The 13092-nt window shown below is 52.9% G+C and overlaps 1 protein-coding gene across 1 annotated transcript; it reads left to right on the forward strand.

Moving 5' to 3' along the window:
- The first annotated feature begins 1754 nt into the window (after positions 1 to 1754).
- AVP (arginine vasopressin) lies at positions 1755 to 4255 on the forward strand. Its single transcript, XM_002830097.5, has 3 exons — positions 1755 to 2250; positions 3622 to 3823; positions 4009 to 4255. The coding sequence occupies exons 1-3, from the start codon at positions 2131 to 2133 to the stop codon at positions 4179 to 4181; spliced, it is 495 nt and encodes a 164-aa protein (XP_002830143.2). The 5' UTR covers positions 1755 to 2130; the 3' UTR covers positions 4182 to 4255.
- Positions 4256 to 13092: the final 8837 nt, after the last annotated feature.

A 13092-nucleotide genomic window follows, 5' to 3' on the forward strand; every position in this document is an offset into this window, starting at 1 on the left:
CACTTGAACCCGGGAGTTGGAAGTTGCAGTGAGCTGAGATCACGCCACTGCACTCCAGTCTGAGGGACAGAATGGGACTCTGTCTCAAAAAAAAAAAAAAAAAAAATTTATTTATTTATTTAAAATTAGAGATGGGGCCGAGCACAGTGGCTCATGCCTGTAATCCCAGCACTTTGGGAGGCTGAGGCAGGCGGATCACTTGAAGCCAGGAGTTCAAGACCAGACTGGCCAATATGGTGAAACCCAGTTTCTACTAAAAATACAAAAATTAACCTGGCGTGGTGACGCGTGCCTGTAATCCCAGCTACTTGGGAGGCTAAGGCAGGAGGATCGTTTGAACCCGGGAGGTGGAGGTTGTACTGAGCCGAGATTGTGCCACTGCACTCCAGCCTGGGTTGACAGAGTGAGACTTTATCTCAAAAAAAAAAAAAAAAAAAAAAATTAGAGATGGGGTCTTACTATGTTGCCGAGACTGGTCTCGACCTCCTGTCTGGGTCTCCCAAGTAGCTGGGATTACAGGCATAAGCTGCCATGCCTGGCTCTAAAGGTTTTGTATAATAAATTATTTATTTCAGTCCTCACATTGACCCTAGGAGGTGGGTACCATGATTTTCCTTACTTCACACTGGCAGAAAGTAAGGCATAGAGAAGTCCAATGAGCGGCCCAAGCCATGAAAGCCATGAAGTTTCAAGCAACAGAGGCCAGACCCTGAGCCAGGCTATTGGGAGCCAGTGTTCCTGCAATAACAACTGCCCAGTGTTGCCTCTCAAAGGGTCCTTGCAGTCCCTGAGGGGTCGTTCCTGAAAAGGCTGATGCCATGGCCTGAGTATAAGAGGCCCCTCCTGGGTTGCTGGCCCCCTCACTGCCCTTGGTGGAGATGGGGCTGCTGTGTCCCCTGGAATTTCCTCGCAGCACCCGTGTGTACCCTGGAGAGGAGGCCAAGAGCCTGTGGGAACTGCAAGAGCTGGGGACTGCACACAGCTTGAGAAGCAGGGGGTACCCGGCCTGAGCCCCAGACCAGCGGGGCACTCTGGTGGCCCAGGGAGAGAGGCCATGTCCTCTTGAGACCTGCCACCTTGGGATTAGGAACCAAAAGTGGCTTTCTCAGGCTGGGTCCATTTAGGTATGGCTCCTCCTGCACCTTCCCCCAGGCCCAGAACCCCCGCCGCTCTCCCACCCCAGGCCTGAGAGGTACCTGCCCTGGTTGCCACATACTAAGGTCCTGGTGGGCGTAGGAATTGGGACAAACAGTTGTCAGGTTTCCTGGGGCTCCCCTCACCTTTGAACCTTACTTGGCATGCAGTTCTTTTTCCCCATAGTAGCTCCCCACACTCATGTTTCTACTCGGGAGGGGGTGACGGGTCATGTGCCAAATGTGTCCCCAAGGCCCCCAATTTCAGGGCCTGAGTCCCCATTCTCTGCTCTATGGAGGTGTGGGGGTGTCATGTCTTGCACTTTCCCCAGCAGCCTGCCACCCTCCTACCCTGTGAGAACAAGCCCCTCTCATTCTGTGTCCCTTGACTCCACGACCGCGGCTGCCTTGTTCACGAGGCAGGGATTCCCGTCTCTGGTGCAGCCCCTGTCCTCACCACTCTGGGCTTGTGCTGTTGTTGGTCCCTTATCTTGTTGTCACAGGGCTAACCCTCCCCACACACCTGGCTGTCCCCTGCCCCACAGCTCCTAGGCCAGGGCCTGTCCCTGCCCCTAACACCCAGCCCCTCGGTTCCTCTTACCCTCTTCTTGGACCCTAAGCCATTTCTGGGTAATCAGAAAGCTCAGAGACAGTCTCCAGGTGACCCCCCAGTCTGTCCCTCTCCCTGAATCCAGAGCGCTGCAGTCACAGTAGAGGCAATTGCTATCATTCTGCGGCCCATGACAACCTGGCGGCCCGTACCCCTCCCCCATGATCCCCTGCACAGACAGGCCCACGTGTGTCCCCAGATGCCTGAATCACTGCTGACGGCTGGGGACCTGGAGGCCGTGGGCTCCTGGGGAGCCACTGGGGAGGGGGTGGCGGCCGTGTCTCGCCTCCAAGGGAACACCTGCGGACATAAATAGGCAGCCAGCAGAGGCAGCAGCACAGAGCCACCAAGCAGCGCTGCATACGGGGTCCACCTGTGTGCACCAGGATGCCTGACACCATGCTGCCCGCCTGCTTCCTTGGCCTACTGGCCTTCTCCTCCGCGTGCTACTTCCAGAACTGCCCGAGGGGCGGCAAAAGGGCCATGTCCGACCTGGAGCTGAGACAGGTACTTCCCACTGTGGGCCATCTCAGGGCTGCCATAGCGGGCAGTGCTGACACCCTGGGTCAGGGGCTAGGAAAGACGGAAGTCACCGGTGGTGGTAGCCTTTAGGGGAAGTGCGGGGGAGGAAGAGGGAGGCATGGCATGGCTGGGCAGAGGAGCCAATGGGGTGGGCCAGAGGGGACCAGGTTTTGGAGGAGGCTGGGAGAGGCTGAAGGGGCTCCTGGTCACTGTCGCCATCCAGACAGGGATGCAGGGAAATGAGGGATGCTTACCCGGTGACTGGGCTTGGGGCTGGATAGGGAGAACAGGGCATCATGGCCTCCCCTGTGCCCATGGAGTTCTTGCATCTGGACTGGCTGGGGCAGCAGAGGCTCCATCCTACCTAGCATTGGAGGCTTTCCTCATCCAGCCCCAGCCTCCCAGCCACAGGCGCCCAGGCCCCCACACAGAAGATGGCCACTGGTCTGAGCGCACTTGAGTGAGGCATCCTGTGGGGAAGTTCTGCTGGGAACCTGGCCTAATTCTGTAGTGCTGGACGTTTCCTCCACTTCCAGCAGAGCTGAAGGAAATTGTGCATGCAATTCTGTCCCGGCTCAATGATGAGCCGTTGAGCAAATTAGACCACACCAGGCTCAGCTAGAAGTCTAATGCGCTATCCATTGCGCCAGAGAGCCGGCTGTTGAGCAGATGAGAGTGGCCGGGTTGGCAACCCCCGCAGCCTCTCTTCCTCCTGCTAGGCTTCTTTAGGGTCCTGAGGCACCTGGGTGTCCGTGCTCTCCTCTAAGGCTCAGGCCCCTGCCACCCACCTGATAGGTCCTAGGTGGCTGAGCAGGGGTCAGGGCTCCAGCTGAGGCCGACAAGCTTGGCGGGGGCCAGGGGCAAGGCAAGAGAGGAGGTAGGAAATGGGAGGAAGGGCCGGGGTTCCGGATGGGCAGGGCCTCTCTGCATGGTGTAGTGGGGAACCGGGTGGGCCCGGGCTCAAGCCGCAGCAGTGCGAGGAGGAAGGAGGAAGGGTCTGGAGTGGGGGAGGGTGGGGCAGCTGCAAGAGTGGCGCCCACCAGCGATGGCCCCGAGGCTAGAGGAAGGGCTCCCCATGCTGTAGTCCACGGGAGACCCGTCCCTAGCTGATGGTGAGGACGCTGAGGGCTACCACTGAGAGATCATCCAAGAAACCAAGGTGCTGAGCAGATGTGGGCGCCCCGCCCGTGACCGCGGTCGAGGCCCAGATGGCGCCCGAGCGCGCCTACAGCTGCAGCCCCGGTCTCCCGCCCGCACTCCGAGCCCCGGACCCCAGCATCCCTGCCTCGCTGGGTTCCCTTCCAACCCCCCGACTCCCGGCTCCCCTCGTCCCGCTCACCCCACTCGTCCCCGCAGTGCCTCCCCTGCGGCCCCGGGGGCAAAGGCCGCTGCTTCGGGCCCAGCATCTGCTGCGCGGACGAGCTGGGCTGCTTTGTGGGCACGGCTGAGGCGCTGCGCTGCCAGGAGGAGAACTACCTGCCGTCGCCCTGCCAGTCCGGCCAGAAGGCGTGCGGGAGCGACGGCCGCTGCGCCGCCTTCGGCGTCTGCTGCGACGACGGTGCGCGGCGGGGGCGGGCCTGGGGCTGGGGCGGGCGCAGACCGCTTGGGTGGGGGGACGCGGGCCTGCGGCGGGGTGGGGGGCGGGGGTGGGGGCGGGGGCGGGCCCGGTAGGGAGAGTGTGGGCCCCCACATCCCGAGCTGCGCCCACCCCAGGGCGCCGGTGCTCACACGTCCTCCCCGTAGAGAGCTGCATGACCGAGCCCGAGTGCCGCGAGGGCTTTCACCGCCGCGCCCGCGCCAGCGACCGGAGCAACGCCACGCAGCTGGACGGGCCGGCCGGGGCCTTGCTGCTGCGGCTGGTGCAGCTGGCCGGGGCGCCCGAGCCCTTCGAGCCCGCCCAGCCCGACGTCTACTGAGCCCCCCGCTCGCCCCACCGGCGCGCTCTTTGCGCCCGCCCCTGCAGCACGGACAATAAATCTCTGCCAATGCACGGCCTCGCGTCTGTCTCAGTCTCTGGCGGGAAGAGGGAAGGGGAGAGAGGTGGGAGCGCGGACCCCCGCCACCACGCCGACCGGCCAGTCCCCGGACCTGAGGTCGTGGGCAGATCCACCCCAGAGAAGCAGCAGGTCCCGTAGAGGAAGCGATCTGGGACCCGCAGAGGTGTCGCTAGACCGAGGGACAGGGCGAATTGGGAGGCAGGGGAGGGGGAGAGCAGGGGCCGAGAGTGGCCTTGGAGGGTGTGGGTTGGGGATCCTCCGGCAGAGGGAAAGAAGTAAAGTCAGAGAGGGGAAAGGCCTGGAGGACAAGACAGCAAGAGACCCAGAGACAGAGACAGCAGAATGTTGGAGAGAGATGCAGAGACATTGACAGTGACAGAGAGAAGAGTGAGAGAGGCAGAGGGGACAGGCCAAGGGGTGACCATTCTGTCCCCATTTTCATCCCAGGAGACTGAAACACAAACCACTCAGGGACCCACCCTGGTCCCAGGATTCCCAGTGCAATGTCTGATTCACCCAAGGCAGTGCTCGTGTGTAGTGGCAGTGGGGACATCACTGTCTGTCCAGTGCACCCACCATTAGGGCCCCTCAGCCAGAGTGGGGGACCCCTAACAGATACAGCCCACACAACCCCAAGCACACTTGGACAGAAACACAGACAAGAAAATAACTGCTAAGAACGTGTCCGCAACCCTTGACCACAACCACAGAGACCCTGAGCCCCACATTCAGAGCCACAGACACACCCAGAGAAACACAGACACAGCCGACACGAGGATGGGCAGGAGCATGTAGGTACAGGCTCAGGCAAGCAGGACTGCACTCACATTAGCTCCCGGACATGAAGACCTTCCGCCCTTTGACATGAGCCCCTTTGGCGAAAAGACGTCCAGCAGCGCTCAGCCTCTTCCTTTACATCCCGTGGGTTCTCTCACTGCCTTCTTGAACCCAAGGCCTTTCTGGTCCCATCTGCCCCTTTCTCTCCTTTGTCTCTCACTCTGCTCTCGCCTCCCTGTTCTGCCAGCTCCCGGGCCCCTCTTGCCTCTCTCCTTGGCCCCTCCACCCCTCCCCTTCTGTCCCCTCACCCCCTCTGCCACCTCCCATCCTTCTCTCTCGGCCTCCTCTTTTCTCTGCATCCTGTCCTCGGGCTTCCTTGCTCCAGGTCTTGGAGCCACAAGAGGCTGCATCTCCTTCGGGATCCTCCGCAAACTCTGAGGCCAGGAGGGAGTGCAGGAGGGGGGATGTCCACCTGGGCCCTGACCCCAATGCCCAGGCTTACAGCCAAGCCTGGTGACTCAAGCAGCCTAGCCTCAGCAGCCCTGGGCAGAGTCCAGGCACATGCCAAGGTTAGGCTCTCTTCCACACTCCCAGGGCTCCCCTTGGCTCTCACCCCTGACCTGGTTCTGGGCTCCTCTGCCAGGCAGTGCCCGGCACGACTGGGTCTAGCCAGCGGGGACAGGGACTATGCAGGCTTGGGTCACTGCCATGACCTCCTGCTCCTGTTTCATGTGGTCCACTCAGGGCCAGCCCTCATCTGGCTGGGGCTAGAGCAGGACCAAACCTAATAGGAATTTATTAACTCTTCCAGACTGGGAAGTAGGAAGAGGCAGGTGGCTTGGCTGCACTGAATCCAATCCAAAGTCTTAGTGTCTGGACTTGGGGACAGTTTCAGAATGAGGTCCAGGAACTTCCTCTTCCCAAATACAGATTCAGAGACTCCTTTCCCTCCACTCGTCTTCAAAACAATCAGGCTACTACTTCTGGGAAGGGGTAAGGAATGTCTGCTCACCCACAATTTGCCCAAATGTCCACCTCCCTGAACAGTCTTTCACTCTTTCTCCCTCTCCTTGAGTCCCCTAACCCAGCTACAGAGCCATTTAGCAGGGAGAGGTCTGCCCTTGTCTGCTCAGTCTCTACAGGGCAAACAGGCTGCGGCAAACCCACCACAAGGGTCAAAGCAGCGTCCAAGCCTCCACATCTGCTGTTTCATAAAAAATGGTAACATCGGCAGTGTCTCTTTTTATTTTTATTTATTTATTTTTTAGCATCTACATTAAGGACACAGCAGTGTCTCTTGTTAAAGAACTTCTTGGCCGGGCGCGGTGGCTCACGCCTATAATCCCTGCTCTTTGGGAGGCCGAGGCGGGCGGATCACGAGGTCAGGAGATCGAGACCATCCTGGCTAACACGGTGAAACCCCATCTCTACTAAAAATACAAAAAATTAGCCAGGCGCGGTGGCAGCCGCCTGTAGTCCCAGCTACTTGGGAGGCTGAGGCAGGAGAATGGCGTGAACCCAGGAGGCGGAGCTTGCAGTGAGCCGAGATCGTGCCACTGCACTCCAGCCTAGGCGACAGAGCGAGACTCCATCTCAAAAAAAAAAAAAAAGAACTTCTTGGCCAGGTGTGGTGGTTCACACCTGTAATTCCAGCACTTTGGGAGGCTGAGGCAGGTAGATCGGCTGAGGTCAGGAGTTCGAAACCCCGTCTCTACTAAAAATACAAAAATTAGCTGGGCATGGTGGCATGCACCTGTAGTCCCAGCTACTCGGGAGGCCGAGACGGGAGAATTGCTTTAACCTGAGAGGCAGAGGTTGCAGTGAGCTGAGATAGTGCCATATATATGTGAGTCTATTTCTGGACTCTCCAGTCTGTTCCACTGATCTATTTTTTTTTTTTTTAGACAGAGTCTCACTCTGTTGCACAGTCTGGAGTGCAGTGGCGTGATCCCAACAGCCGTGTTGTCCAGGCTGGTTTCGAACTCCTGATCTCAGGTGATCTGCCTGCCTCGGCCTCCCAAAGTGCTGGGATTACAGGCGTGAGCCACCGCACCCGGCCTAGATCTATCCTTTCTATAATATTATACTGTTTTGAATATGATAACTTTATCAGGTTGTGTGGCTTTTCCAACTTTGTTCTTTTTCAAAATTGTTTTGGCTATTCTAGTTCCTTTGTCATTCTGTATAAATTTTAGAATCAACTTAATGATTTCTACAAAAAAATCCTATTGGGAGTTTAATTAGAATTGTGTTGGATCTTTCAATCAATTTGGGGAGAACTGACATCTTTACTCTGATGAGTCTTCCAAATCAATAAACAAAATATATCTCTCCAGTTATTCAGGTCTTCTATTTCTTCCATCAGCATTTTATTAGTTCAGCATATAGAATTTGTATATATTATGTAAGATTTCTACCCAAAAGATTTCATATTTTTCACACTATTTTAAATAGTACTGTGTTTTAAAATTTAATTTCCAAGTAGTTATTGTTAGTATATAGAATTATGAATTATTATTGTTGACTTTGTATCCTGTGATCTTGCTAAATGTACTTATTAGATGTAATAACTTTTTTGAAGATTCTTTGAGATTTTCTACATAGATAGTAATTTCTTTCTTTTTTTCACTGAGGATTTTTCAACTTCTTTCCATGCCTCCCCAGTCAGTGTGATAGCCATGCTCTGCTCAGACTCCGACTTGTTGCATCATGGTCAGGACATTGTTCCCAGCAGAATCCTGGCATAATCATGGGGTTCACCTACTGAATTTCCTTCTGTATATCGTGCCTGAAAATAGTTGCTTTATATATTTTATCCAGTTTTGCAACTGCTTATGGTGGGAGGCCTAGTCAGTTACCAGTTACTCTGTGGACAGAAGCAAAAGTCCTACCTTAATATTAAAGGAGAAATGATTGACCCTTCTGCTTTCATCTTGCCTGGGTCAGACATAATGCTCAAAGAACAAGTAATAGGAGGCTGGGCGCCGTGGCTCACGCCTGTAATCCCAGCACTTTGGGAGGCCGACGCAGGTGGATCATGAGGTCAGGAGATCAAGACCATCCTGGCTAACACAGTAAAACCCTGTCTCTACTAAAAGTACAAAAAAAATTAGCCGGGCGTGGTGGCGGGCGCCTGTAGTCCCAGCTACTCGGGAGGCTGAGGCAAGAGAATGGCGTGAACCCAGGAGGCGGAGCATGCAGTGAGCCGAGATAGCGCCACTGCCCTCCAACCTGGGTGACAGAGCGAGACTCCGCCTCAACAACAACAACAACAACAAAAGAACAAGTAATAGTTTTGTGACATGAGGACAAAAGGTATACACTAAGGCTGACACAGCACGAAGGCAGAACGGGTTGGGTTGTGAAAGCACTGTGGAATGGTTATACTACTAGTCCTAAAATGCTGCTTTCTAGCCTGCAAGTTGCATGAACAAACTATTCATTCAAGGTGCTATCTGCTGGGTTTTCTGTTACTTACTATAGGTAGGTGCAAAAGTAATGGCAAAAACCTATTATGTTGCACCAACCTAACAATAAATTCAGTCCTAACTGATATAAAATTATAGCCCAGAGAAAAGTTATATAACAGTCTAATTTATGACTTAGATTCAAACATCCAAAAAATAATAATAGTAAATCAACTGCAAAAGACTAAATTGAAGAGTACATCATAAGCAAATAGGATTTCTTAATGAATGGAAAGATGGCTCAACAATGGGAAATTTGTTCATATAATTCTCAAAAGAAGATAAACACTGTCATTGCTAGGAGTTCAAAGAGTATCCAGTTACCTAATACTCTGGCTGAGAATGCTAGCTGTTCATCAAAATCTCTTCTCCCTCCCTATCATGTATCTATTGCCACAGTTACGCTGGGTAACAAACTGCTCCAAAGATGAGGTGGCTTAAACACACCAATTATTATTTCCCATCACTCTATGGGTTGTCTGAATGGTTCTGGGGAAGCCGGCTGGGTTTGGCTGGTCTTGACTGAACTTAGTCATACATCCGTTAGCAGCTGATAGCTCAGCTGAGGACTGACTCTGCTCCACGTGGTCTCTTATCCTCCTGTAGAGTAGCTAGCCTGAGCTTGTTCTTGTGGTGAGACAGAGGAGCAAGAGAACGAACAAGGCATACAAGACTTCTTGGGGTCTAGGCTCAGCTTAGATCTGCCATTCATTACTTCTGCCGTATTCCATTGGCCACAATGTGACAAACCACCACGGAGACATTTCAAAGTAGGTGGATGAGAACTGATTCAAGGAGAAGAGAAATAGACTTCTCTTGATGGGAGAAATTGCAAAGTCATATTGTGGATGTGGCTACAGGGAGAGGTGGAGAATTGCGGCAATTTTTTTACTATCTACCACAGCTTCTTTCATAGTCATGAAATTGTTGCTGGGCGCAGTAGCTTACGCCTGTAATCCCAGCATTTTGGGAGGCCGAGGTGGGAGGATCACCTGAAGTCAGAAATTCAAGACCAGCCTGGCCAACATGGAGAAACCCTGTCTCTACTAAAAATACAAAAAAATTAGCCGGGCGTGGTGTCGCGTGCCTGTCGTCCCAGCTACGTGCCTGTAGTCCCAGTTACTCGGGAGGCTGAGGCACCAGAATCGCTTGAACCCCGGAGGCAGAGGTTGCAGTGAGCCAAGATCGCGCCATTGCACTCCAGCCTGGGTGACAGAGTGAGACTCCGTCTCAAAAAAAAAAAAAAAAGAAATCGTAGCTATATTTCCCCTCCTCCTTTGCAGTAAAGTAGGCCACATGACCATGCTTTTATCACTAAAACCTGAGTAAAAGGAAAAGTGGCACTTGAAATTTTTTTTTTTCTTTGAGACAGAGTCTCACTCTTGTCGCCCAGGCTGGAGTGTAATGGCACGATCTAGTCTCACTGCAACCTCCACCTCCAGGGTTCCAGTGATTCTCCTGCCTCAGCCTCCCAAGTATCTGGGATTACAGGTGTGAGCCACTGCGCCTGGCCAGCACTTGAAATCTTAAGACAGTGGGTGCACCTCTTCCCTTCCACACTCTTTCCCTTTCCACCAGGTGGCAGCCACAGCCCTCCAGCCTGAAGCATGCAGGCAGTGACAAGGCCTAGGGGATGACATAACTATATGATGGAAGAAAACTGGGTCCTAAATGGCAGGGTGGAACAGAACCAGGAATGTTCGTGTCAGGCTGATAGAAAAGAGAGGGAAATAAATATCTATCTTCCTTAAGCCCACAATGTCTCTTTGCCATTTGAGTGTTTTCATTACAGCAGCCTCACCTTACCTTAACTAACTATAACCCTCAAATTCTGAAACAATTGAAAAATAAAACAAAAGAATATGGCTTATGGAGGCCAGAATACTACCTTTATTATTATTATTTTAGAGATGGGATCTTCTTCTGTTGCCCAGACTGGAATGCAGTGGTGTGATCTTGGCTCATTGCAATCTCTGCCTCCTGGGTTCACGCAATTCAAGCAATAATCCTCCTGAGTAGCTGGGACTACAGGTGCACACCACCACGCCCAGCTAATTTTTGTATTTTTTTAGTAGAGACAGGGTTTTGCCATGATGGCCAGGTTGGTCTTGAACTCCTGACCTTATGCGATCCATCCCCCCCCTCAGCCTCCCAAAGTGCTGGGATTACAGGCACGAACCACCTTGCCCAGCCAGCCCTCTGTGTTTTAAGGCTGCAGAAGAAAACACTGCGGGTGTTGGATCCCAGGGAAAGAATGGCCCAGTGGGTGGGTGCCTAAGGGGGTGAGGGGACCCTGAAGTCTCTCCCAAGGTGGAGAAAGCTGGGCTGACACCCCTCTGCTCTGTGTCAGAGCCAGTGGGGCGGGAGGGAATTCGAGGCACTCAGAGGAAGGAGTGGGGTCCCAGTGGGAGGCCCAGACTTCCCGAGAATGTGGCAGGTGGACAGGCAGCTTGGAAAGCACAAATCCGCAGGCTCGTGCCCATACGAGTGGAGGTGGGGGGTCCCTCAGGTGCTCCGTGGGCAGATGCTCCCCTCTCCCTCTGGGTGGTTTCTGAGGGGCCACAGAACTTTGTCCACTTTCCTCAACTACCCCTTTCTGTGTATCAAATTGTTCTGAACAATTTGAAAAGAAGTCCACGTTCTCCTCTTTGAGTCAATCTCTTGTTCCTTTGCATGACAAATCCCCCCTCCTCCTCACCCCGAGTTGTAAAGTCAAAAGAGGGGCGTCGCCTCACAGCCCCAGCAAAAACCATTCCACTGTGCCGTAGGCCACTGGGGCTTTCAAAAGCCTCACTGCGGCTGGGTGCAGTGGCTCATGTCTGTAATCCCAGCACTTTGGGAGGCCGAGGTGCCGGACCATCCACTCTAGTTGGGAGTTCGAGACCAGCCTGACCAACATGGTGAAACCCTATCTTTACTAAAAATACAAAAAAAAAAATAGCCGGTTGTGGTGGGGGGCACCTGTAATCCCAGCTACTTGGGAGGCTGAGGCAGGAGAATTGCTTGAATCTAGGAGGCAGAGATTGCAGTGAGCTGAGATTGCACCATTGCACTCCAGCACGGATGACAGAATGAGACTCCATCTCAAAAATAAACAAACAAAACTAATACAATGTAAATGTCATGTCAATTGTTGTTATACTGCATTGTTGAGGGAATAATGAGAAGACAAAAATGCTCAGTACAGAGACTATTTTTTTTCATAAATTTACAATCCCAGATTGGTTGATTCCACTGGTGTACATCTCACAGACAGAAAGGACCAACTGTTTAATTACAAACAAAAGTGAACCAATCCCATGTATACAGTTTAATGCATTTTCATAAACTGAGCACACCTGTTTCACCAGCTCCCAGGTGAAGAAACAGAATCTGGGCAGCACCCAGGAAGCCCCTGACACCCTTTCCAGCCACTGCCCACCCAAACCTCGAGGCCCATATAGCTTTTTGGCCGGTTTTGTACCACCTGTGAAGGAAATCTTAAGGTGCTCTTCAGTATATTTTTTCAGTCCTACACCTGTGGGTTCATTCTCCCTGCCCCGCCCTGTTGCTCCTGACTGTGGGGAAGCCACAGGAATGGCCTGCTCCTGTTTTCTTTGGAGTGAGAGAGTGGGCGTGGGCTTTCTGAAGTGCACTGCCCAGTGACATGGGCAGGGGGATGGGGGCGTGTTCTGGGGACTAGGCTTTTATCTGATTCCCAGGGTCTAGATGTAGGGATAGATGTGGGAAAGGAAAATTAATAAATTTCAAATCGCAAGACCCCAAAATCACTAAGTCAAAGGGGAAAGTCAAATTGGGAACTGAGTCAGGCAAAGCTGCCTCCTATTTTATTCCTTTATTAAGAAACTACAAAGAGCTACATACTTCCTTCACAATTTACCCACAGGGAAATTGCTTGTGAGCCTCATTTCACCCTGGCAATGTAAATTGATAGCTTATCTTCACAGGTGCGGGACAAAGGCCAGAACTCAAAGTCATCCCTCTGCTCACCTGAGACAAATGCATACCTGATTTCTCCTTCTGCCGTATTGTTTATGTAAAAACGCAGATTCACTGAGCCAGACTAAGGCATAAGTGACTATTCCTCTACCCCACTCTCACATGTAAATTGTGTACTCAGTGAAAGGCTGAACAAAGATTCAAAAGAAGGCAACCTTTTGTCTCTTATCTACCTAAGGCCTGGGACCCCCACAACCCCCCTTCGAGTTGTCCTGCCTTTCCAGAGCAAACCAATGTTCATCTTGCCTGTATTAATCAATGTCTCATGTCTCCCTAAAATGTATAAAACCAGGCTGGGCGCGGTGGCTCATGCCTGTAATCCCAGCACTTTGGGAGGCTGAAGCAGGCGGATCATGAAGTCAGGAGTTCGAGACCAGCCTGACCAACATGGTGAAACCCTGTCTCTACTAAAAATACAAAAATTAGCTGAGTGTGGTGGTGCGCACCTGTAATCCCAGCTACTCAGGAGGCTAAGGCAGGAGAATCACTTGAACCCGGGAGGCAGAGGTTGCAGTGAGCCAAGATCGTGCTATTGCACTCCAGCCTGGGCAACAGAGCCAGAGAGCGAGACTCCATCTCAAAAACAA

Source organism: Pongo abelii, chromosome 21, assembly GCF_028885655.2.
Source record: "Pongo abelii isolate AG06213 chromosome 21, NHGRI_mPonAbe1-v2.0_pri, whole genome shotgun sequence".
Classification (NCBI taxonomy): domain Eukaryota; kingdom Metazoa; phylum Chordata; class Mammalia; order Primates; family Hominidae; genus Pongo; species Pongo abelii.

What these genes read in the sequence shown, in the direction of transcription:
- AVP (XM_002830097.5), top strand. Translation starts at nt 2,131, where the DNA reads ATGCCTGACACCATGCTGCCCGCCTGCTTCCTTGGCCTACTGGCCTTC. An exon ending in CCGACCTGGAGCTGAGACAG is followed by an intron (nt 2,251 to 3,621) that starts GTACTTCCCACT and finishes TCGTCCCCGCAG; the next exon opens with TGCCTCCCCTGCGGCCCCGG. An exon ending in CGGCGTCTGCTGCGACGACG is followed by an intron (nt 3,824 to 4,008) that starts GTGCGCGGCGGG and finishes TCCTCCCCGTAG; the next exon opens with AGAGCTGCATGACCGAGCCC.